Raw genomic sequence first — 23,563 nt, 5'->3', positions numbered from 1 at the left:
CCAGGGGACTCTCAAGAGTCTTCTCCAACACCACAGTTCAAAAGCATCAATTCTTTGGCGCTCAGCCTTCTTCACAGTCCAACTCACATCCATACATGACCACAGGAAAAACCATAGCCTTGACTAGACGAACCTTTGTTGGCAAAGTAATGTCTCTCCTTTTGAATATGCTATCTAGGTTGGTCATAACTTTCCTTCCAAGGAGTAAGCGTCTTTTAATTTCATGGCTGCAGTCACCATCTGCAGTGATTTTGGAGCCCAGAAAAATAAAGTCTGACACTGTTTCCACTGTTTCCCCATCTATTTCCCATGAAGTGATGGGACTGGATGCCATGATCTTAGTTTTCTGAATGTTGAGCTTTAAGCCAACTTTTTCACTCTCCACTTTCACTTTCATCAAGAGGCTTTTTAGTTCCTCTTCACTTTCTGCCATAAGGGTGGTGTCATCTGCATATCTGAGGTGATTGATATTTCTCCCGGCAATCTTGATTCCAGCTTGTGTTTCTTCCAGTCCAGCGTTTCTCATGATGTACTCTGCATATAAGTTAAATAAACAGGGTGACAATATACAGCCTTGACGAACTCCTTTTCCTATTTGGAACCAGTCTGTTGTTCCATGTCCAGTTCTAACTGTTGCTTCCTGACCTGCATACAAATTTCTCAAGAGGCAGATCAGGTGGTCTGGTGCTCCCATCTCTTTCAGAATTTTCCACAGTTGATTGTGATCCACAGAGTCAAAGGCTTTGGCACAGTCAATAAAGCAGAAATAGATGTTTTTCCGGAACTCTCTTGCTTTTTCCATGATCCAGCAGATGTTGGCAATTTGATTTCTGGTTCCTCTGCCTTTTCTAAAACCAGCTTGAACACCAGGAAGTTCACGGTTCACACATTGCTGAATCCTGGCTTGGAGAATTTTGAGCATTACTTTACTAGCGTGTGAGATGAGTGCAATTGTGCGGTAGTTTGAGCATTCTTTGGCAATGCCTTTCTTTGGGATTGGAATGAAAACTGACCTTTTCCAGTCCTGTGGCCACTGCTGAGTTTTCCAAATTTGCTGGCATATTGGGTGCAGCACTTTGACAGCATCATCTTTCAGGATTTGGAATAGCTCAACTGGAATTCCATCACCTCCACTAGCTTTGTTCGTAGTGATGCTTTCCAAGGCCCACTTGACTTCACATTCCAGGATATCTGGCTTTAGGTCAGTGATCAAACCATCGTGACTATCTGGGTCATGAAGATCTTTTTTTGTACAGTTCTTCTGTGTATTCTTGCCATCTCTTCTTAGTATCTTCTGCTTCTGTTAGGTCCATACCATTTCTGTCCTTTATCGAGCCCATCTTTGCATGAAATATTTCCTTGGTATCTCTAATTTTCTTGAAGAGATCTCTAGTCTTTCCCATTCTGTTGTTTTCCTCTATTTCTTTGCATTGATCGCTGAAGAAGGCTTTCTTATCTCTTCTTGCTGTTCTTTGGAACTCTGCATTCAGATGTTTATATCTTTCCTTTTTTCCTTTGCTTTTCGCTTCTCTTCTTTCCACAGCTATTTGTAAGGCCTCCCCAGACAGCCATTTTGCTCTTTTGCATTTCTTTTCCATGGGGATGGTCTTGATCCCTGTTTTCTGTACAATGTCACGAACCTCAGTCCATAGTTCATCAGGCACTCTATCAATCAGATCTAGTCCCTTGATAAAAGACCTTAATGTTTAGACCAGAAATCGTAAAACTTTTAGAAGAAAACAGGCAGAACACTCTTCAGTATAAATCACTTTTTTTTTTAATCTGTCTCCTCAGGAAAAGGAAACAAAGGCAAAAGTAAACAAATGAGACCAAATTAAACAAAAGTTCTTGTCCAGCAAAGGAAACCACTGACACACAAACCTACTGAATAGAAAATACTTGTGTTATGACTAATATAGTTAGTATCTGAACTATATAAACAGCTCATTAATTAAACGTGGACAGTAAATTTAAAAAGACATTTTTCCAAAGAAGACAGATGGCCAACAGACACATGAAAAGATGCTCAACATTGCTAGTCAGAGAAATGCAAATCAAAACCACGAGATATGACCTCAGACCTGTCAGTATGGCTGTAAAATATAATATTACTTGGCCAGAAGAAAGAATAAAAATTCTTCCATTTGCATTAATACAGATGGACCAGTAGGGTATTATGCTTAGTGAAATACATCAGAAGGACAAATCCTGTATATTATCACCTTAAAAGATGATTATAACAAAAAGGGACTCACAGATAATAGAAGACAAACTACTTACTGGGACATGGAAGTGTGGAGGGCCAAGACTGGGATTCGGGGTTAAGAGGTACAAAGTACTGTGAATAAATAAGCTGCAAGGATATATTCAACAGGGAATACAGCTGAAATTTTAATTTTAAATGGAGTCAAATTTATAAAAATAACAAATCACTATATGTACACCTGAAAACTAATACTGTAAAACCCAACTACAATTTTGTTTCAGATAGCATTTATTTAATACCTAATGCATGCATCATACTATTCTTTTTTTTGTAGATTTTTTAAAATTTTTATTTTCTTTTTAAACTTTACAATATTGTATTAGTTTTGCCAAATATCGAAATGAATCTGCCACAGGCATACATGTGTTCCCCATCCTGAACCCTTCACCCTCCTCCCTCCCCTCCCCTCCCTCTGGGTTGTCACAGTGCACCAGCCCCAAGCATCCAGTATTGTGCATCGAACCTGGACTGGCGACTCGTTTCATACATGATGTTATACATGTTTCAATGCTATTTTCCCAAATCTCCCCACCCTCTCCCTCTCCCACAGAGTCCATAAGACTGATCTATACATCACAGAGTGAAGTAAGCCAGAAAGAAAAACACCAATACAGTATACTAACACATATATATGGAATTTAGAAAGATGGAAACAATAACCCTGTGTACGAGACAGCAAGAGACACCAACTACAATTTTTTAAAAAGTGTTAAAAGCAGAAAACGCTTTAATGTTTTGAATTAACTTATCTAGAGACAAAATATTTTCATTATTTCAATAACCTTCTGTTAAGACACTAGGGATAGACAATGGCTTCAAGAATGATTTTGAAAGTATCTTATTTCCTCATAAGCATGGTTTCTGAATTCAGTATGGATTTACCTGTGGTTACCATGACATTATACCAAGACTGTTACTACATACTCACTTTCTGAAAGAAATGTTTTTGTTGACATTCTGTGAAAAGCTAAGAGTAAGAATTTAGGACTGCTTTCTAATGCCCAGATAGTTATCTGGGTTCAAAAGCAGAGGCCACCACTGAGTAAGGAAGGACAAGTCTACTCCACTTCCAGTACATGCATAATTCAGTTTCATTTAGTGGAAGAAAGCTTTCCTTAAATCCCTTTAAGGGCCTTAAGCTACACAGAGAGAAGAGAGCACCTACAAACCCCGGCTAGGAGATGGGCCACGTGCCTTGTGGAATAGTGTTTTAAGCACCCACTCTGATAGCTCAGTTGGTAAAGAATCTGCCTGCAATGCAGGAGACCCTGGTTTGATTCCTGGGTTGGGAAGATCTCCTGGAGAAAGGAAAGGCTACCCACTCCAGTATTCTGGCCTGGAGAATTCCATGGACTGTATAGTCCATGGGGTAGCAAAGAGTCAGACACCACTGGGCGACTTTCACTCACTCCATGGAGACACTGTTAGGTTGCTACGAATGTACCAAGTCACCTGGTCAAAAGGCATATACTGGGTTGGCCAAAAAATTCCTTTGGTTTTTAAGTATAAATAAAAGACACGTTTTTTGTTTTCACCAAGAACTTTATTGAACAGGGTTAATCACCATTTTGTTCCACTACTTCTGCCAATTTTCAGGCAACTTCATAATCCCATCTTCCCAATACTTTATCCTTTTAAGCGAAGCAAACTGTTCCAGGTACCTTAACAGTCTTCCAGGGAATTGACATTTTTTTCCATTAAGAGAATTTTGTAAAGACGCAAATACTGGAAATCCGAAGGTGCAGTGTCTGGTGAGTACAGCGGATGAATCGGAACTTCCCAGTCAAGCTGTCACAGTTTTGCCTGATCATCAAAGAAACGTGATCTTGCACTATCCTGATGGCAGATGATGCACTGTCTGTTGAGTGATTCCAGCACTATTTGTCGAGTGCTACTTTCCTTTGGTCTAACTGGGAGCAGTATGCGTGTTGGAATTGTTTGGTTTTCCAGAGGAGCTCATAATAGAGGACTCCCTTCCAATCCCACCATATCTACATCACCACTTCTTTAGATGAAGACTGGCCTGAATTAAGTGTGGTTGGTGGTGGTTCATTTCACTTGCCCCATGATCTCTTCTGTTTTACCTCATGGTACAGTATCCACTTTTCATCACCTGTCACATTGCCCATTTCTGTTCTAAAAATGAATGTTTTCATTACATTTAAGTAGAGAATCGTGAGAAGTACGGTCAAGGTTTTTTTTGCTTAACTTATGTAGAACTCAAACATCAAAGGGAATAACGTAATCAAACTGGTGCAGCTGATTTTCAAATTTGAGTTGGGTATTTTGAAATATGTTGGCTATTTCCTGCATGGTATAATGGTGATTGTTCTCAATGTCTCGATTTGATCACTATCAACTTCAACTGGTCTATCCGACTGTGGAGAATCGTTCAGCAAGAAATCGCCGACTTCACAAACCTCTTTTGACACATTCCATCAGTCAGAACACCTCCATACACTGCACAAATCTTTTTCTGTATTTCAGTTGCATTTTTCTCTCTTTTGAAATAAAGCATAATACGTTGAAAATATTTTCTTCCATTCTTAATATTAAAATTGCTACACAAAAATTCACCAATTTTGACAACTTTTTAAAAATGCACACTGATGTACAGTTGTCACAATACAATCTAACAAAACTGTTCTGAGTGAAGTTAAAGATAACTAAGTGCTACCAGAACCAGCTTATGGAAAAAATGAATGAACCTTTTGGCCAACCCAATACATTCTACGGATAGACTCAAATACAAAACCTAAAAACAAGATGAAACAGGAGTACTAAAACGTGAATAAATGCTTCAAAGACAATGGAAAAGTAACGTTCGTCTATTTAACATGTATGCTAGTGGAAATGCACAGAACAGGGTCTTGTGGAATACATGTCAAACTGCTGACCAGGGAAGGGAGATGGTAGAGGAAGAAAGGGAGGGTGTCTTACGAAGTGTTCACGTCAAAACATAACATCTCATTTTTAAAAGTAAAATAGATAGGCTATAACAGTGTCATTATTGGCACAATCTTTCAAATCTCAACTTTTATAAGGATGGTTAGGCAGGCAAAGTATTCCGAGTCTAGGATACTACAACACTGAGATGGACAACCAACAGAGAATAGAACTCTTTTCCTATTTTAAGAAGCTAAGTTTATTTTTGGTTTCATCTGCACCAAGATGAGACACAGGAAAAAGGGACTTCTGCATGGTCACTTCATCTCCTCGGCCTTCTGCTGGTGTCATCACTAGACATGTGAGCCCAACCCTATCCCCTCAGCCCAGTTGTCCCCATTCCCTCAGGAGATGCCGTTCATCCGTATTTTTGCCTCTCTCCCAAGATTAACCAAGTGTATGCCTTAAACACACCCGGTGGCTTATACCCTCATGTTTCACTTACACCTTCCTCTTCTCCCCACTCCTGGAACATCACTGGACTCTGCAGAGAGGAGAGGATCCAAGCAGCACTTCGCTACCTCTGCTCTGCGCTGGAGCACGGCTGCCTCCAGCCTGAACACTGTCCCTGCGTGCCAGCCCACGAAGGCTGGGTACATACAGGCTCAGCGACTTCCTTGTTCTCTTCCACCATAGCTGTAGAGGTAGCTGACTACAAAACATGAAGAAAATCTCTAACGTACCAAAGTAATTGTTTGACAGAATGTCTTCAAATTCATGTTCAAAATTTCCAACACAGAAGCTGAACAAAACTTGCTTTTAACAAAGGTATAAAATACAATTACTTTATTGATTTATTACAATCAAATACTGCCGACTAGCATTACTTCCACTCGTGCATCATTAAAAACAAAAGGATATTTCCTTGATATTTTCAAATGATGCATTACACAATAAACAAAAAAAGTTAGAACTTAAAATGCACCCTGATTAATAATGTAAACTGGTAATTAAAAAAAAAAAAAAAAGCATAACTAATAATTTGGTTCCTTTCTTCATAAATGGAAATTTAAATATTTCTCCTGATAGTCTTGAGGTTATCATTATGTTACGAGTAGTGCAAAGTGTGGCACACAGTTTCTTCTAGAAAGGTGTGTCTTACACACCTCATTAGACAAAGGAAATGTGCATAACGATGCATACAGTCAATGCATGATAGAAAGCACGTTTCAAATACAAGGCAGCCCCTCAGGCAACCATATTATTTAGGTTTTGCATTATCATTTATGGCATTACAGATTAATTACACATAACATACTTTTATAAATTTTAACCCTGAAGATAAAAATAATTGTTGCTTGAAAAAAATTATTCCAGGTAGCCATTTGGTTTCTATCAGGAGAGAATGAACCTCCAACAGTTTCGTATCTGCCAAGTCTGGAATCATTAACTGGAGTCAGTACATCAGACGCGCGACATGCTCCGCAGTGGCCGTGCCAAGTCCTGTCAATGCCTCTTCTCTGCAGTGTGCCTGGCGCAGCACCTCCGGGACTACCCTTGCACGCGGCTTTCCCTTTTTCATTTTTGCTGGATTATCTGTATTACCATATTATTTCCTCTCTTTACCTCTTCTATGGCCTTTCATTTTAATTATTCATAAATCCTTTCAGAAAATCCTCAGAGAGCTCCATGAGGGGAAGTTCTGGAGATGGGAAATCCAAGGGAGGAAGATTGGGTATTGGAATGTCCTTGGCTTTCCCAGTGTTTGAGGCAAACTTCTGCCAGGTTGAAGAGGCTGCTGCAGTTTCCGAATGTGGTGGCAAGCTCCATAACTCTGACTTTTCTACAAAATCAGCATCTACATCGAGCTCCTTTTCTGTTGGGCCTTTTAGAAGTCTGGCCTTTTCCGCCTTTAGCTGTTTATTCTCTCTCCGTAATCTTTCATTCTCAGCCACGAGGAATTCCACATGCCTCTTCAAATCTGCAATTTTGGTGGCCTGCTCCTCTATAATTGTTTTATCATCTTTTGGGGCTTTGCTTCCAATGCATGGCTCTGTTGGCTCCCTCTTCTGCTGAAGTAAAAATAGTAGTGTGTCTGGATCCCTGTCAAAGACCCCCTGAATTTCAGGCAAGTGTTTCTCTGTGGAAGGGCTGTACTTCTGAGACAGCAGGGGACTCTGGCTGTCTGCATCCTCAGCGGAGGGTCTGTGAGATGCCTGAAGTTGGGCAGCTGCATCCTTGTCTGTGCTCTGCTGGGCTTTCAGTCTCTCCTCCCGCTTTGCCCTCTTCCATCTCTCCTGGATGAGGAGGAGCTGTTTCATGTGGCTATCCCTTTGCAGTTCCAGTGATAAGTGAGCCTATTACACAGAAAGAAAAGTATAATTTAACATTTTTTTAAAGTCTCTTTAGTAATATCCAGTAAATGGTATTCTAGTATTTTCCTTTCTGAATAAGCCAGTATCACCTGAATTTTCAAAATTTTTAAAATTTATACTATGTTTGCAATAGAACGCCAAACATTTTCCAAAATAATAAATAGTCTTTCTAGGTAAGCTACCATCTTTATTCATAAGCAAAACACTGTTCAAGAAGTCAGAGTAAGTCCTATTCCAATTCCAAATCAACACACTGAATCGTACCTTTTTTGAACGTGCCTCAGCCCTCTGCAATGATATTTGTACTCAGCTTAAAATCAGAAAATTTCCAGTTTGGACTCCTATTCTACAACTAAAGTCTTTCTATCAACAAGGGTTCAATGCACTGTCTGTATTACACTGTTAACACAAGCAGTTCTGGACAGTCAAAAGGAAGTACACAGAATGGATCACAGCTTCTACAGAATTGCTATTTTTCCCCTGTCACTGAGATCCCCTCAGATCTCCTTAAGTCAATTAAAGATTTACCAAGTAACTCCTCTGTATCTGCCACTTTTATTATCAGGAAATCACCTTTGGTTGAAGATTCAGCTTTTATAAAGGCATTTTAAAACCCTAGGCAGGCCCTCCACAAACACAAAAGACAATGTAAAGCCCCTGGTGAAATAAAAGCGCCAGAAGCGCTTTGGAGTTCAGGAAAAGACAGGTTTGGATTTAAATGATCTTTGACAAGCAAAGGAAAGGCCAACTGGTTTCCCCTTGGCTAGGCCAGCTTGCTTACTGTGAGCTAAATATCAGAAAAGGCATTAAGTGGGGTCTCTAAAAGACACACATGGCAATCCAAAGTCTATGAGAAAACCCTAGGAAAAAAAGGACAAGCAGTTTCTGCATGCCATCAGCAGCAATTTAGTTTTAATTTTTATTTCATATTGGAGTATAGTTGACTTACAAAGTTGTATTAGTCTCAGGTGTACAGTAAAGTGAATCATTACAAATATACATCTACCTACTCTTCTAGATTCTTTTCCCAGACGGGTCATTATAATAGAGTATTGAGTAGAGGTCCCTGTGCTGTGAAGTAGGTCTTTGTTGATTATGTATTTTATATATAGTAGTGTGTGTATGTCAATTCATTTAGTTTTAATTTCCTCTCTGAAAAACTAATCTCTTCCCCAATTTATGTATTTTTGACTGTAGTGTTTGGGGAGGAGCCATGTTTCCCTTCAAGAACTTTATTTTATACACAATTCAAGTCTCCACAAGAAAACCTTTCTAACCCTTGTTGGAAATATTAAAAGTGTCTTACCTGCTCAGACTGTGTTAGCTTCATGGCTTCAGAAAGATATGCTGGTTAAAAAAAAAAAAAAAAAAAGGCACATTAATATATGTCATCATTTTGTTATTAAAAGATCAAAGTACGAGTTTTAATACTCTTCCTTTGACAAAGAGAACTGGTTTTAGAAGCAATTCTGCTACACAGTTATCCTATTCCTGAAAAGGATTTTTAAAAAAAGGATTCTTAACTTCCCCAAAAAGGAGATCAGTGGTAATCAAATGGAGATATCCCATACTTCACCTGGAGGAGCTGGTTCTTTTAAATCACTGTAGATTTCACAGTTAAGGAAGTAAAGATGACATAATCAGAAAAACAATTAAGGAAGATTAAAATTATATAAAAACCTATCAAAATCCTATTATGCTCATAGAAATATCAAGATACTGACTATCAATTACTTTTTACCCACGTGAATACCTAGACCATCATTTTTGCCTCCTACAAAACCATTTTATTGAATTGTTTCTAAGTTATATCATCAGCCTACCATGAATTTGGTAGTTAAAAGTCCGAAGAACTCACTGATCTTTATAATAAATAAGCAGCTGCAGGCAGTATTATGAAGTTTATGAAAACAAGCTAACTGCTGGAAACCATGGAGCCATGTTTCCCTTCAAGAGCTCATGATGCATTTGGGAACTAGACTCCCAGCCCTTTCCCATTTTATTTTTCTGTGGAGTTTATATTTTGTTGTATTCCTCTGAAAGCCCTGTTATAGCTTGTCTGGAACAAGATGGAGTATAAATGACAAGTATTACTAGCAACAGTAAAAACAACAAGTAGTAACGGGCTTCCCTCGTGGCTCAGAGGTTAAAGCGTCTACCTGGAATGAGGGAGATCTGGGTTCGATCCCTGGGTCTGGAAGATTCCCTGGAGAAGGAAATGGCAACCCACTCCAGTACTCTTGCCTGGAGGGAGGAGCCTGGCAGGCTACAGTCCATGGGGTCGCAAAGAGTCAGACACGAGTGAGCAACTTCACTTTCACTTTTAGTATTAGTAACAAGTTGTGTCCAATTAATCCTCATTTTTTATCTCTTCCTCACTATAAACTTTTTGGCATCTCTCACACATTAAGCTCCTTCTTGCCTTTTTGCTGACACTACAGGCACTGCTTTCTGTCTACTCTTAATCCAAATATTTTAATGATTTTCTAAGTTCGTGACTTGGAACTACTGTCTGCCAGGTTCTATCAGTCTTTAAGGCAGCCTACCTGGGTGCTCCCTCTCCACCAGAAAACAGAGTTGGTTATACAGCCTTTGTTCCACCCATATTAAATTTTTTTTCCTCAACCTTCTTTTACTCCTATATTAAGTCCGTTAACTGCATACAGACCATTTCTTTTCCTTTTCTTCATGTTTAAGTCTGTTGAGACATTCTATTTCTTACTGTGAAAGTGTGGATAAATTTCCCTAGACATCCCTCCCATTCCCTCTGCATACATCTGTCTCCCTGTATGAACTACAGTTTGCTTCACATTCAGTTTCTTAAAAAATGAAAGTTTCACAAAACTATGCTTAACCCAAATGGAATACCTCCTTCTGTAGACTCCTCAAACTATAACATGACAGAAGACACCCAAGGACACTGAGTTCCCAAAGAGCAGAGAACTCAACAAGACTCACACTGTCATTTAAAAGATTTACCCAATGTCATTTTAAAATCTGAGCCTTTAAAAGTTACTTTAAAAGAAAAAAAAATTATTAAAAAAACTTAATTTAATTGGAGGATAATGACAACATTGTGGTGGTGGTTTTTAATCTGTTTGCATGGTAGTGAATTTGCTCCACAGCCACAACAGGAACGAGTGCCCACCATGACAAAAATGTCAGTAGAGAATACTCATCTCAGAAAATCTAACAATGTGGTTAAACTCCTTCCTTCAATCATGATACAAGGCTAATATTTAAATACTAAGTAGATGATGAGGAAAAGGAATTAAGAATATCTGAAGAATTACTTTTTAATAACATCTACTACTATTCTATCATGAATCTGTTGAGCTGCCACAGCCTATCTGCACACACACAGCACTGACTCTGCACACACACAGCACAGCACTGAATGCACACACACACAATACTGATTCTGCACACAGAGCACTGACTCTGCACACACACAGCACTGACTCTGCACACATAGCACAGCACTGACTCTAAACAACAAAGACTGACATGCTCCGAATCATTTTTGTGACACCACAGTCGCAGAAGGTTCAGGTCAAGATGTATTTTCAAGTACATATAAACACACACACTCAATTCTGTTCATCTTCCGAAAAGTTCACTTTGACTTCTAAACATTGTTAATGGCTGTTACTAACTTCCCATTTAAGCTTTTGCCCTTTTTGCTGTCTGTGAAAGAAAAGAAATCCACTTAGAGACTGGACTGCATAAGACTGACGAGAGAGAGTTACAGCAACCCAGTTACAGCTGCTAATCAAGGATTAAAGCAAGAGAGTCCTCTAACAGTGGTGAATTATTGGTAGTTTACAGCTTAACTTTTTTTTCAATATAGGGTGGTAAAAATAAGTACACCTCCTCTTCCCTACCCCCTGTCAGATTGAAGGTGGCTTTTTCTTTCTGAGTTTGGTATGTCAGCTGATCAAGTAACCTCTACACATCCACAAGGCACGATCAGAACACTACCATGCAGAGGATCTGAGTCCTTAGCGCTGTAGTCTCAGGGTCTCCTCTGCTCTTCAAATGAGGCCCCTTCTTCTGCTAGTGAATTCTCTCACTTCAGGCTTTTGTTTCCAACATTCCTCAGATGACGACCTTCCCCTGTTGTGTCTCTAACATGATTTCCAAACACTCAGCTGCTTACTCTCAGGATATATTTACATCCACACCTCCCAAAACAGCTCTGTTCAAGCCTAGATGTTAAGTCAATTTAGAAAACACTGAGTTCATTCTATCCACATTAATTCTCAAACTAGCATTACATTCACAACTCTAACTCTGAAACACAACACAAGGCTATTTTCAAACAAGTCTAAACTCCAAATCAAATCGGCTGGCTGGGATTAAGTAACCACACTTAAAGTTGTACCTCCAAAATTAGAGCTAATGAAATCCAACAAACTGCTTTTATCCTTCCACCCCTGAGAAAGTCACAGAATTTAGATAAAGAGAAAGGGGGAGAGGTGTTTAAAGCCCAGCATTAATTTTAAGTCTTCCAATGAAGACAGGAATATAGACTAGGAATGAAAGAAACTTCCCTCCCAAGCAGGAAGGGAAGATCCCACGTGCTGCTGAGCACCTAAGCCTGCAAGCCACAACGACTGAGCCCAGGTTGAGCATGCAGCTACTGAAGCCCGTGTGCCTTCGACCCCGTGCTCTGCGACAGGAGAAGCCGCCACCACGAGAAGCTGGGGCACTGCAACAAGGACCCAGGACAGCCAAAAATAAAATTAATAAATAAACCTTAAAAAAAACACTTTTATACCTTTTATATACTCAGAATATCCTACCAATCAGAGACACTGCTTTGGGAAAGCAAGTGTTCTCCTTTCTTGATGCAAGTAATAAATCCTTCGTTCTCTGGGGGAAAAAAAGAATATTCTACCAATCAACACACAATCCATGCTGTGAGGCATGGCCAAGTAGTGATAATAATTAAAAACCACAAAGATTTATGGGATACATACAATGTGCTCAGCCCTACAGCTGAAGGATACACTTCAGTGGCAAAACTAACTCTTCAAAAGTAAGGCTTGAAATTTTGTCTCAAAATTACTGACTTGTAGGCAAAAATCACTGACATAGAAGGACTTTTCTAAACCAGTCTCCACTGTACTGTCTATATTTCAGCAGTGAGGCAACATAGGAGAAGATTCTGCTGGGAAAAAACAGGACACTGATTATGTCACTGACCTCAGGGAAAGGAGTGCCTTTCTCCAGCAGGAAGACTACAGGGCCCGCTCAAAGAACGGTGGCCACGCGGATTCTGGATGTACCACTCCCACTCCTAAGCTTTTAGGCTTGTTACTCGGCTAACAGAAACCAGTCTGTACAAAACAGACCCTGGAGAGCTATTTCTGAGTTCAACATACACTAACTTTTATGACTGGGATAAAATAAGGTGTTTGAAAGGAATCCAGTAATTCTAAATGTCACACCTAAAAGATCATCAGCGGCATGATACTATAGGCATGAATGTATAGATGAAACATTCAGAAGGGAAGCTAAAGAAAAACCACAGGAAAGGGTTTTGATGTGTTTTCCATTATCAGCACCTTAGGAAACAGAAACTCAGTGAAAATTAATTGGCTGGAATTAAATTAGTTATTAATTCCAGAACCCAAAATGGCTAAATATTTGAAATCCAAACTCCTCTATAACAACTAAGATGAACCAACAGACACTTACTGCAATCACTTCTGTCTCTGGGGAATCTTCCGGCTCAGAAAGTCGTGTCCAGGAATCATTTACCAATAAGGCATATCCAATTTCCATGACTTAGAAAGACCAGGCTAAGAGGAGCTGGAAAATCTAACACACTCACTTGAAAAATATTCCAAGCTGTGTTACAGTGGGTCGGGAGTCAGTGTGCTACATATGCAGGGCAGTAACACATCACTACTCCTGTGACTTTCATCCTAAATACTGTGTTGAGAGAGAACTGGAAAAAAGAAACTGCCCAGCAGTTTCAGACTCGGTACTACTTAAAAAGAATACTCACCTGCAGCCTTTTTGTGACAAGAAATAGCCTCTTCGTATTTCCCTGCAGCTAACAAACGATCTGCTCGTCTGCTTTGTTGATGGGCCTAGAAGACAAACATTCCTGAGTTCTTTACTTTTAAAAAAAAAACAACTTTTAAGACAGTGATGCTGTTTGTTGCCACATGTGCCAAACCATTACAACTCTATCTGAAACTGGGGAAATCTAATGTGTAGTATCTGAAAGGCCTGGTAACTTCTTTCAACTCTACTAATAAACTATCAAGGTTAATACCAGGCACTAACTCCTTCAAGGTGCTCACATTCATCAGAGATTAACCAAGAGTTAAAATCAGATTGTTACTCAAAACGTATACTTTCTTGTTTTTTAACTCATTCTTCCTTTTCAACATTAAAGTTACTATTTACATTTTAAAGATAAAAAATTCATACATTATACAGTTGAGGAATTAATGAAACCAATATTCAATGTTATGGTGGCTATTTTTTCAGGTACAACTCACCTAAACAACAAACTCAGAAGTACTGAACGCATATGGTTTAACTAAGTAGTCACTTGTCTCCTTTCATCTGTGTTACATTTAAGAATTATTACAATTCTGTGAAATGTGTTTCATCTCTTACAAAAGGAGCTCCCTAGACTCATAGCAGTGACATATCTTACATTAAGTTATATAGTTAGCAGGCAAGGAGAAAGAAATGGAAGTCTTCCAACTAGGCTAATGTCTTCCTCACTAACAAACTCACAGATAATTTAACAAAGCTAGTCAAAGTGAAAAAAGCACTATACACGTATGTTCATAGCAGCATTATTCACAGTAGTCAAAAAGAGGAAGTAACCTAAGCACCAATAGAAAAATGAACAAAATGTGGTATATATGTACAGTGTGAAATCAGCCTGAAGAGAGTGGAAGCTGACACATGCTGTAACATGGATGAACTTTAAGGACTTTAAGCTAATAATGAAATATAACATGAGCCACTTAAAAGAAAAATACTGTATGATCCCACTTATGAGGTATCTGTGCTCAGTCTTTCAGTCATGTCTTGACTCTTTGGGACCCCATGGACTGTAGCCCACCAGGCTCCTCTGTCCATGGGATTCTCCAGGCAAGAGTACTGGAGTGGGCTGCCATGCCCTTCTCCAGGGATCCTCCGGCCCAGGGATTGAACCCTCATTTCCTGTGTCGCCAGGCTGATTCTTTACCACTGAGATATCTCAGAAGCCCAGAGACATATCTAAAGTAGTCAAATTCATAAAACCTGAAAGTAGAATGGTGGATGCCAGAGACCGGGGGAAAGAAAGGTGGGACGTTCTCATTCAATGGGTGTAGTTTCATTTTTACAAGATGAAAAAGTTCTGGACATCTGCTGCACAAAAATGTGAATATTCTTAACACTACTTAACTACATTTAAAAATTATAGACGGCAAATATGGGAGATCCCTGATGGTCTAGTGGTTAGGAATAAATGCTTTCACTCCCATGGCCCAGGTTCAATCCCTGGTCAGGGAACTGAGATCCCAAAAGCCACACAGTATAGTCAAAAATTTTTGTAATTAAAAAAAAAAAAATCAAGAGATGGAAAATTGTATGTTCTCTGTGCTTTACCTTAGTGTTTTTAACAGCAAAAATCAAATCTGTGTTAGGTGTAAAATGATTCACCTTGAATGCTTTTCAAAAAATGTGCCACTGATGCCTCATAAAAACATTTCAGAGGATCACTTTTGTAACTGAGATTAGAAATATTCTGAGCATGCTTACAAATCATGCTCAGTGGAAAACAGGTGAAGACAAAAGCAGGGCACAGCACACTTCTAGCAATGCATGCTGTCTACATTTCTCCTGTTTCTATTTTAGTAAGGAAGAAGTAACACTTAGAAACAAGATTATTCATCCAATTTTTTCAGAGGCTTCTTACTCTTCAAACAGTAAACAAACTTTTTCTCTAAGTTTTAATTCTTTCCTAAAAAAGGCGGGTGGGGGTGGGGTGGGGGGGGACAAGAAATGACTAGGGGCTGAAAATAATTTCAACCATGCAGGCTTGGACTGAAGAAAAAACACATGTTCTGAACACAGGAATATTAGATAGTATCCAGAAATGATAGAGATCTTTGGGAAGAGAACGTACATGATGAAGAAAACTAAGTTACAACATGATTTCTCCAAGAAATGTATTCTGAGTATAGCTAAAACAAGTGACACTCCGGTTCTAGGTAGGGGGGAAATGAAAGAATCAGTACATGCCTTTACCTTTGTAGGCTTTGAAAGAAGCCCTCTAGAAGAGACAGTGTCCTCTGAAATCCAAAAGTACTTTCTCATCAGGATGGCACAGTGTAGGCAAAGCCCTACCAAGACCCTGAGGCACTGGCCCAAGTCCTCACGCTCCCATTAAAACCAGCCAAATTATCTGGGCTTTCAGGGTCTGCTTCCTCACTTGTAAAATGATGGAGTTAGACCACATCTGTGCTTCTCAAGTTTTAACTGAATCTGAATCCCTTGTGGAATACATGTAGACTCTTCTTCAGTAGGGCCTCAGATTCCACCAGTAAAGCTAGACCCACAGGTTCCCAGACGCACTTGAGAAGCAGGGATGAGATGCTCTCTGGGGTTACCTCATTCTAACGCTGTGTCATTCATTAGTTTCTGTCCAATGACATCAATCCCTTTCTACCTTGGACCATATTTATGAAGCTCCCTAGTTAAACTTCAAGTTTCACAATAAGAGAATATTTTTTCTTTCTCATATCCTTTTTCATTATGGTTTATTGCAGGATACTGAATACTTCCCTGTGTTATACAGTTGGTCCTTGTTGGTTATCTTCTTTATATACTAGAGGCCATGTCTGCTAATCCCAAGTTGCCCCCACCCCATTTCCCCTTTGCTAACCATAAGTTTTCTGTGAGACTGTTTCCGTTTCACAGAAAAGTTTGTTTGTGTCATATTTTTTAATACCACATATAAGTGACCTCTTATGGTATTTCTCTTTCTCTAACTTACTTCACTTGTTATGATAACCTCCAGGCCCATCCATATTGCTACAAATGGCATTATTTCATTTGTTTGTGGCTGAGTAATATTCCATGTGTATATATGACAACACCTTTATCCACTCACCTCTCCATGAACCTGTTTCCATGTGTGGGGTACTGTAACAGTGCTGCTATGAAAACAGGTGTGCATGTATCTTTTTAAATTGGAGTTGTGTCTGGATACACGCACAGGAGTGAGACCGCTGGATCATATGTATAGCTATTTTTAGTTTAAGGAACTCCAACACTGTTTTTCACAGCAGCTGTACCAACTTACATTCCCACCAACAGTGTAGAATTCCTTTTCCCACACTCTCTCCAGTATTTTTAATTTGTAGAATTTTTTTTAATGATGGTCATTCTGACTGATGTGAGGTGGTATCTCATTGTAGTTTTGATTTGAATTTCTCTAATAATTAGTAATGTTGAACATCTTTTCATGTGCCTACTGGCCATCTGTATATCTTCTTTGAAGAAATGTCTATTTGGGTCTTCTGCCTATTTTTAATTGAGTTGTTTGGTTTTTTGTTATGAGCTATTAGAATATTTTGGAAATTAAGCCCTTGTCAGTCACATAGCTTGCAAATATTTTCTCCCATTCTGTAGGCTTTTTGTTTATGGCTTCCTTTCCAATGCAAAGCTTGTAAATTTGATTAGGTCCCATTTGTTTATTTCTGCTTTTATTTCTATTGCCTTGGGAGACTACCCTAGGAAAACACTGCCATGATTTATGTCAGAGAATGTTTTGCCTATGTTCTTTTCTAGGAGTTTAATGTTGTCATGTCAAGTGTTCAAGCCATTTTGAGTTTATTTCTGTCTATGGTATGAAATAAACTTTTTTTTTCATTTCAAAACCAGAGAAACCAAAAGTTCTCAAGTTGTAAGACCAGGACCTCATGGCTCTTCCAACTCCCCTAAAACTTCTCCATGTAAAATGCAATCTCTGATCACTCTGCCAATTCAGGAGTTACATCTCATTTTAAAACGCACACCTACTCTAGTTATCTGGCCCATGAGCAATCAAATTCCCTATTAAAATACAGGTCCTACACCAAATTCGTGTTAGACACTCAGCAAATGCTGACTGTTGAGGTTTTCAAATCTCAGCTTGAGCATTTATTAGACACTGGAACTTGGCTTTCTTAACTTCCTGCCCAAGTTTTCTCATCTTTAAGATGAGAATGTTGTGAAAATTAAACGAGTTAAAAGACAACAAAAGGGACTTGCCTGGTGGTCCATGGTTTAAAATTTGCCTTCCAATGCAGGGGACGAGGGTTCCATCCCTAGTCAGGGAACCAAGATTCCACATGCCATGGGGCAACTAAGCCCACCCACTGCAACTTACTTACCCACACTCTACAGCCCATATATCACAACTAGAGAGCCCACCCTCTGCAAGTACCAAGCCCGCGTGCCACAACTAGAGAGCAGCTGGCATGCTGCCACAGAGAGTCCATGCGCCCCGATGAAGAGCCTGCGTGCCACAACTAAGACCCAACACAGTCAAATAAATATTGTTTTTAAAAAGAAGAATTTAAAAGCATCAGAGCTATCTACCACCATAAAATGTATAATGTGGTGGAAGAGACTAAACTGCATTCTCTTCAACTAAAGATACTGTACAAAACTTATTTTCATGTAGTTCTTATTTTTAAAACAATTTGTAAAGATCCTTCTTAAAGCAAAGATTATATGGTCATTTATTTATATCTGTTTTGTTATATACAGAACATTCTATCCGAAAGCAACAAAATACACATTCTTCAAGTGCTTAAAGAACATCCTCCAGGATAGATAATAGTGTTAGACCACAAAACAAGTCTTAATAAACCTAAAAAAGACTGAAAGCATTTCAAGGCATCTTTTCCAGCCACCACAGAAACTAATTACAAGAAGAAATAAATTACAAGAAGAAAACTGGAAAAACTGTGACTATGTGAAGATTAAATAGCATGCCACTGAACAATGACTAGGTCAAAGGAGAAATCAAAAGAGAAATAAAAAATACTTTGAGACAAATGAGAATGGAAATAAAACATACCAAAACTTATGAGATGCAGCAAAAGCAATTCTAAGAGGGAAGTTCATATGGATAAAAGCCTACCTTGCAGAACCAGAAAAATCTCCAATAATCTAACTTTACACCTCAAGGAACTAGGAGAAAAAAAAGAAAAAAATGATGCCCAAGGTTAGTAGAAGAAAGGAAATAACGAAGATCAGAGCAGAAACAGACGAAATAAGAGATTAAAAAAAAAAAAAACCCAGAAAAGATCAGTAAAACCAAGAGCTAGTTCTTTGAAAAGATTAACAAAATTGACAAACCTATAGCTATACTCAACAAGAATACTGAAGTGAAGAGCCGACTCATCGGAAAAGGCCCTGGTGCTGGCAAAGACTGAAGGCAGGAGGAGAAGGGGACGACAGAGGATGAGATGGTTGGATGGTACCACTGACTCAACGGACATGAGTTTGAGCAAACTCTGGGAGATGGTGAAGGACAGGAAAACCTGGCATGCTGCTGTCCATGGAGTCACGAAGAGTTGGACATGACTGAACAATAATACTCAATGAAGAAAAACGAGAAGATTCAAATAATATTTTAAAATGAGGGAATTTCCTGGTGGTCCAGTGGTAAGGACTCCCTGCTTTCACTGCTGTGGCCTGGATTCAATTCCTAGTTGGGGAACTAAGATCCCACAAGCCATATAATGTGGCCAACTCCCCCACCCCCGCTTCCCCAAACAAACAAAAAACAAAAATGAAAGATGTTACAACAGATAACACAGAAATACAAAGGATCATAAGAGACTATTATGAACAATTATCAATGTATGCCAACAAACTGGGCAACCTAGAAAAAATGGATGAATTCCTAGGGAAAAAAACTTTGAAAAAAACCCAGAAAACCTGAACAGACCAGTAACAGGCATACCTCTAAGATATTTCAAGTTCAGTTCCAGGCCACTGCAATAAAGCAAATGCTGGAGTAAAACAAGTCACACAAATTTTTTGGTTTCCCAATGCATGTAAAAGTTATGTTTACACTACATGTGCGATAGCATTATGTCTTTAAAAAAAAAAAAAGCTTATTTCCTTAATTTAAATATAATACATTTAGAATAACAATGCCAATAAGACACAGGGTAGCCACAAACCTTCAACTTTTTTTTTTTTTTTTAAATCAGCAACATCTGCAAGTGCCATAAAGTGAAGCACAGTAAAATGAGGTAACCACAAACCTCACACAAAAAAACTCCAGGACCAGATGCCTTCACTGGTGAAGTCTACCAAAAATTCAAACAAGAATTAATACCAATCCTTTTCAAACTCTTCCAAAAAAAATAGAAGAGTAGGGAATACTTCCATACTTATCTTACAAGCTAGCATTACCCTGATACCAAAACAGACACGGACACCAAAAGAAAAAAAAAAGCTAGAGGCCAACATCCCTGATGAACAGATACAAAAATCCTTGGCAGAATGCTAGCAAATCAAGTGGGATTTATTCCAGGGATACAAGGATAGTTCAACAAATCAAATTTACCCCAAAATCAATGTGATGACACCTTAACAAAAGGAAGACTGAACATGATATGAGCATTTCAACAGGATAAAAAGCATCTGACAAAAATCAACACCCACTCATGATAAAAACTCTTAACAAAATGAATATAGAGAAAATATATCTCAACATTATAAAAACCATATATGACAGGCCCACGGCTAACATAATACTCAGCACTGAAAAGCTCAAAGCTTTTCCTCTAAGATCAGAAACAAGACGAAGATGTCCACTCTAGCTGCTTTTAGTCAGCATAGTATTGGAAGTCCCTTCTAGCCACAGCAATTAGAGAGTAAGACATCCAAATCAGGAAGAAGTAAAACTGTTCACTATTTAAGGATAACAAGATATTATATACCAAAAGCTCTAAAGATTCCACCCAAAAACTCAGAATCAATGAATGTAGTACAAAGTTGTAAGATAAAAAATCAATATACAGGAACTTCCCTAGTAGGCCAGTGGCTAAGACTCCACACTCCCGATGCAGGGGGCCCAGGATGGAGCCCTGGTCAGGGAACTAGATCCCACACGCCGTGACTAAGAGTTCTCAGGCTGCAACCAAGATTCCGCATGCCGTAACTGAAGATCGAAAATCCCACATACCACAACTAAGACCTGGCACAATCAAATATTTCACAAAATCAATACACATATTTCTGTTGCATTTCTATACTCTAAAAACATATAAGAGAAATTAAGAAAACAATCCCATTTACAACTGCATCAAAAGCAGTAAGTACGTAGGAGTAAATTTAACCAAAGAGGTTAAAGATCTGTACCCAAAAACTATTAAGCCACTGATGAAATGGATTTAAAGAATAGTTAAAATGTCCATACTACAATACACAGATTCAGTGCAACCTGTCAAAATTCCAAGGGTACTTTTCACAGAAATCAAACAATCCTAACAGTTGCACAGAAATACAAAAACTCCCAAATACCCAAAGCAATACAAAGAACAAAGCTGCAGGAATCAGGCTCTTTGATTTCAAACTATCTTACAAAGCTATGTGTGTGCTTAGTCGCTCAGTCATGTCCAACTGTTTACGACCTCGGGGACTGTAGCCCACCAGACTCCTCTGTCTATGGGGATTCTCCAGGCAAGAACACTGGAGTGAGTTGCCATGCCCTCCTCCAAGGGATCTTCCCAATCCAAGGACTGAACCCAGGTCTCCCACAATAAGGGTGGATTCTTTACCGTCTGAGCCAGCAGGAAAGTCCTACAAAGCTACAAGAGTCAAAACAGTATGGTAGCAGAAGACGACACAAAGACCAATGGAACAGGATAGCCTAGAAATAAATCCATGAATAAGTGTTCAATTAACAAATGTCAGATGAGCCAAGAATATACAACAGGGAAAGGACAGTTTCTTCAATATGATGTTGGGAAAACAGGATAGCCATGTGCTAAAGAATGCAATTGGACCACAATCTTACACAACACACACAAGTTAACTTAAAATGGATTACAAAAAACATAAGACCTGAAACCATAAAACTCCTCAAAGAAAACATAGGCAGAAAGCTCTTTGACATAATTATTGGTGGTGATAATTTATTAACTGACAGCAAAAGCAACAAAAGCCAAGAGTGGGACTACATCAAAGTAAAAAGCTTATGCACAGCAGAGGAAATCAAAATGAAAAGGCAACCTACCAAATGGGAGAAAATATTTGCAAATCACATATCTGATGAGGGGTTAGTATCCAAAATAACAAAGAATTCATACAATATAAAAATAAAAAGCAAAACAATCTGATTAAACCACAGCAATTTTCTCTTCGAGAAAATCAGAGATACCAAGGGAACATTTCATGCCAAGATGGGCACAACAAAGAAAAGAAATGGTATGGACCTAACAGAAGCAGAAGCTATTAAGAAGAGGTGGCAAGAATACACAGAAGAACTTTACAAAAAAGATCATAATGACTCAGATAACCACAATGGTGTGATCACTGACCTACAGCCAGACATCCTGGAATGTGAAGTCAAGTGGGCCTTAGGAAGCATTTGTATGAATAAAGCTAGTGGAGGTGATGGAATTCCAGTTGAGCTCTTTCAAATCCTAAAAGATGCTGCTGTTTGATGATGCTAGCACTCAAAATGTCAGCAAATTTGGAAAACTCAGCAGTGGCCACAGGACTGGAAAAGGTCAGGTTTCATTCCAATTCCAAAGAAAGGCAACGCCAAAGGATGTTCAAACTACCACACAATTGCACTCATCTCACATGCTAGCAAAGTAACGCTCAAAATTCTCCAAGCCAGGCTTCAACAGTAAGTGAACTGTGAACTTTCAGATGTTCAAGGTGGATTTAGAAAAGGCATAGTAACTAGAGATCAAATTGCCAACATCCACTGGATCATCGGAAAAGCAAGAGAATTCCAGAAAAACATCTACTTCTCCTTTATTGATTATGCTTAAGTCTTTGACTGTGTGGATCACAACAACCTGTGGAAAATTCTTCAAAAGTAGGGAATGACAGAACAACTTACCTGCCTGAGAAATCTGTATGCAGGTCAAGAAGCAACAGATAGAACTGGACCATGGAACAACAGACTGGTTCCAAATCGGGAAAGGAGTACATCAGGGCTGTATATTGTCACCCTGCTTATTTAACTTATATGCAGAGTACATCATGAGAAATGCTGGGCTGTATGAAGCACAAGCTGGAATCAAGGTTGCCGGGAGAAATACCAATAACCTCAGATATGCAAATGATACCACCATTACAGCAGAAAGTGAAGAACTAAAGAGCCTCTTGATGAAAGTGAAAGAGGAGAATGAAAAAGTTGGCTTCAAACTCCACATTCGGAAAACTAAGATCATGGCATCTGGTCCCATCAATTCATGGCAAAAAGATGGGGAAAACAGTGACAGACTTTATTTTGGGGGGCTCCAAAATCACTGCAGATGGTGACTGCAGCCATGAAATTAAAAGACCCTTGCTCTTTGGAAGAAAAGCTATGACCAACCTAGACAGCATATCAAAAAGTAGACACGTTACTTTGCCAACAAAGGTCCGTCTAGTCAAAGCTACGGTTTTTCCAGTGGTCATGTATGGATGTAAGAGTGGGACTATAAAGAAAGCTGAGCACCAAAGAATTGATGCTTTTGAACTGTGGTGTTGGAGAAGACTCTTCTCTTATTGGAGAAGATCCAACCAGTCCATCCTAAGGGAAACCAGTCCTGAATATTCATTGGAAGGACTCATGCTGAAGCTGAAACTCCAATACTTTGGCCACTAATGCAAAGAACTCACTCCTTGGTAAGACCCTGATGCTAGGAAAGATTGAAGGTGGGAGAAGGGGATGACAAAGGATGATACCGTTGGATGGCATCACAGACTCGATGGACATGAGTTTGAGTAAGCTCCGGGAATTGGTGATGGACAGGGAACCCTGCCGTGCTGCAGTCCATGGGGTTGC

The 23,563-nt window shown here is 39.1% G+C and overlaps 1 protein-coding gene across 4 annotated transcripts in view; it reads right to left on the bottom strand.

Moving 5' to 3' along the window:
- Positions 1–5,983: 5,983 nt before the first annotated feature.
- Positions 5,984–23,563, bottom strand: part of NRBF2 (nuclear receptor binding factor 2) — a 268,477-nt gene continuing 250,897 nt past the window's right edge. For 3 of the 4 annotated variants that reach the window (XM_059882612.1, XM_059882613.1, NM_001078131.1), the window contains 3 exon segments: positions 13,544–13,628; positions 8,834–8,874; positions 5,984–7,509 (listed from right to left, as the gene is read on the bottom strand). In XM_059882612.1, coding sequence (XP_059738595.1) covers positions 6,799–7,509; positions 8,834–8,874; positions 13,544–13,628 — 837 coding nt within the window. In that variant the 3' untranslated portion in view covers positions 5,984–6,798. 4 annotated transcript variants of the gene reach the window in all.

This window comes from Bos taurus, chromosome 28 (assembly GCF_002263795.3).
Source record: "Bos taurus isolate L1 Dominette 01449 registration number 42190680 breed Hereford chromosome 28, ARS-UCD2.0, whole genome shotgun sequence".
In the NCBI taxonomy this organism is placed as follows: domain Eukaryota; kingdom Metazoa; phylum Chordata; class Mammalia; order Artiodactyla; family Bovidae; genus Bos; species Bos taurus.
This window is presented reverse-complemented; position numbering and strand designations above follow the sequence as displayed.